Here is a 3,041-nt window from a genome sequence, read left to right on the forward strand (position 1 = left end):
AATTTTTGGAACACCCTGTATAACTACAAGAAATTCCACAGCATCATACTCATGGCCGTCGCGGATGCAAAGTACAAGTTCCTGTACGTCGACGTACTGTAGGTGCCGAAAGAGGTGCTGGTGATGGAGGAACCTGGATCAAGTGTAACCTTCATCATGCCATCGAGCAGAACCAAGTGGGATTTCCTGAGGACTGCACTCTGCCGAATAATGACACTCCAATCTCCTTCCACATAATAGCAGATGATGCCTTCGCCCTCAAGACAACGCTGATGAAACCCTACTCCCACACATCCCAGTTTCACCATGAGAAGATCTACAGCTACAGGTTGTCTCGCGCTCGTCGTGTGGTGGAGAAGAATGCATTCGGTATCCTGCAAATGAGATTGCGATTCTTCGGCACCACCATACAACAGGGACCTAAAGTAGTGAAGCTGCTCACCATGTGTGGATGTGTCTTGTACAATCTCATACTCGACCACTATCCCTTTGCTCCCACCGACGTCGACCGCGAAGATGCTCAGCACAACATGCTACCTGAAGCTTAGAGGGAGGAGCCGAATCTCATGGATCAACTCATGCGTCGAAAGGGATCAAACTACACAAGACATACAGCAATAAAAAGAAAAACAACACGGCACTATCGTATTGAACAAATAAAAATAAAGCTGGCAATATACAATTTACAACCAGCTCGCCAGACATCGTAAGCTGTGCGCAAGAAGGGGTAACATTTTGGGGTAAGACCTCGCAAGAAGTCGCACGGCGTCGTTCCTGGTGGCACGAAATGGCACGAACCCGTGCGACATCTTACGAGATGAGTGTACGACGTCGCAACACCAATGTTGCGAGGTGGCGCAAGGTCGTCACCTCGCACCACTCCGCGACAAAGTATAAAACTGTGCCATTTTACACGTTTCTTGCGAGGTCATGTCACAAGCTGGTATGATGTGTAGTACGCTTTCTTGTGAGGTGGCACGACCCCATGTTGCAACACGTCGCAACAAAAAAGTGCGTAGGTGGCAACCTACCTTTACACTCCGAAAGCCAAATTTGGTAAAAGTCCTCCAAGAACTGGTGATGTGTAAAAGAAAAAAGAATCGTCGTTTTTTTTTATTTGCTTGACTGACCTATACTCAGAGGCTCCCTCCATTCTGCCCTCCTTAAATATCTCCTTTTACCACCTGTATAACTCCATCTTTTCAGTGCAATATCGTCCCCAAGAATAGAAATACCCGAGATCATCGTAGCCAAAATCGATCAAAAGGATTTTGGTCAAAGTCCATTAAGGTTCCACGCACCGTACCTACAATGCGTCAAAGGATTTTCTCTTTCCTATATTTCTTTTCTTGTTAATCTCTCTCTCTCTCTCTCTCTCTCTCTCTCTCTCTCTCTCTCTCTCTCTCTCTCTCTCTCTCTCTCTCTCTCTCTCTCTCTCTCTCTCTCTCTCTCTCTCATATGTCGGACAAACTCGATTGTGTTTCTAATCTGCACAACGCGCGATGGTTCGTACGATTTGGAGGTCTCGAACATGTAAGATCGCCTATACCTCTATTACAATGTAAATTATCTGTATTTAAAACTAATAGTTTGCTTGCCTGTATTCAACCACAGCAAAAAAAAAAAAAACGCAGAAACATCACCGTGCTTGCATAAAAGTAGAATCTTCTGAGATGGGGACAACTACAGCACAAATGTATCGATGAAATTGGACCACAGTTGAGTTGGACCACAGTTGAGTTGGCTACTTTCTATGGTCTACTTTTGTTGAAACTTCATGTACCCCGTCAAACTGAAAATGCTCTTTCGGAAGGAAGATCATCGGATTCTTTGAAAGAAAAGAGACCAGATGAACTCTTTTGTTAAAACTTCATGTTCCCCGTCAAACTGAAAATGCTCTTTCGGAAGGAAGATCATCGGATTCTTTGAAAGAAAAGAGACCAGATGAACTCCAGCAGATTTAGACCGATTCCGATAGATTCTAAAACCAAAGTCTTCGACAGATTTTAAGACATGACAAAAGTAGTGGCTGACGGACTCTTGTAGACAAAATTGGTCAGGAGGGATAGATCTAGGAGTACAAAAGAAAATTCCCCCCCAAAAAAAAGAAAGAGAAGAAAGTAAGAAGGACCTATAAGAAGCTATACGGATATTCATATTACTTAGAATCTTATATAGAGGCCAACATGGAGCCACCTACAGGCACCTAGAGACATCGCCAGATTCAGACATAAAACTTACATTGAAGGAGTCGGGTTCTTAAAGACTTCCGCAGATTCCGACAGACTCTGGCAGACACAGAGAAGACGTACAGGCAGTAGGTGTCCTGGGCACCTCCTACGGTAAGTCCAGAAACAAAGTCAGAGGGAGGACTTACGGAGCTTTATACGAAAATTCTTCTTGAAAGGAAATTTCGATTCGTCTAAAAATAATTGAAGATTCGAGTCAATACGGAGACTCCAGCAGCCAGAGAGGACACTAAGAATATAAAAAAATAGACTTACAGGTGTCTATGAGAGTCCAACAGAAATGCACGACGAGTCTGACAAAAACAGAATGATATAACGGGAGGAAACGAGGAGGAAATTCTTACGGCGGTCCCTTCTATGGGATGAAGATCCAGTAATGTGGGGTGGCATTAACATTCAACTTGTGACGTCATTTACATATATACATATATATATATATATATAAAGAGAGACAGACAGACAGAAAGACAGATTATTCTCATATGTTGGTGAATATAACTTCTTTAATTATTTTCACTGATCGGTGATAATAAAGATGGTACTATTTTCACCACCGATCTTCGAAGCGCACAGCCTTTGAATTTTCCATCAAACTCATTAAGATATTTAATCTAAAAACCCATTAAAGATATTTCATTGTGGTTCATTAATTGGTTTGTTCTTGTTGGTTTGGCTTGTGGGTTGGAAACTTTAACTTTCATTACACTCAGTCCACTATGAACTGTCAGACAGTAAACACACCTCGTTCTCATACAGGCCTACCTGTACAAACGCAACACTTCCGCATGCCGG

The 3,041-nt window shown here is 42.8% G+C and overlaps 1 protein-coding gene across 1 annotated transcript in view; it reads left to right on the forward strand.

Moving 5' to 3' along the window:
* The window catches only part of LOC143019095 (uncharacterized), a 1,448-nt gene extending 900 nt beyond the window's left edge, over positions 1–548 (forward strand). The window contains exon 2 of the mRNA XM_076174794.1: positions 42–548. Coding sequence (XP_076030909.1) covers positions 42–548 — 507 coding nt within the window. The remainder of the gene's footprint in view (positions 1–41) is intronic.
* Positions 549–3,041: the final 2,493 nt, after the last annotated feature.

The sequence above is a fragment of the Oratosquilla oratoria genome, chromosome 36 (assembly GCF_046742065.1).
Source record: "Oratosquilla oratoria isolate Oo_2021 chromosome 36, ASM4674206v1, whole genome shotgun sequence".
Taxonomy (NCBI): Eukaryota; Metazoa; Arthropoda; class Malacostraca; order Stomatopoda; family Squillidae; genus Oratosquilla; species Oratosquilla oratoria.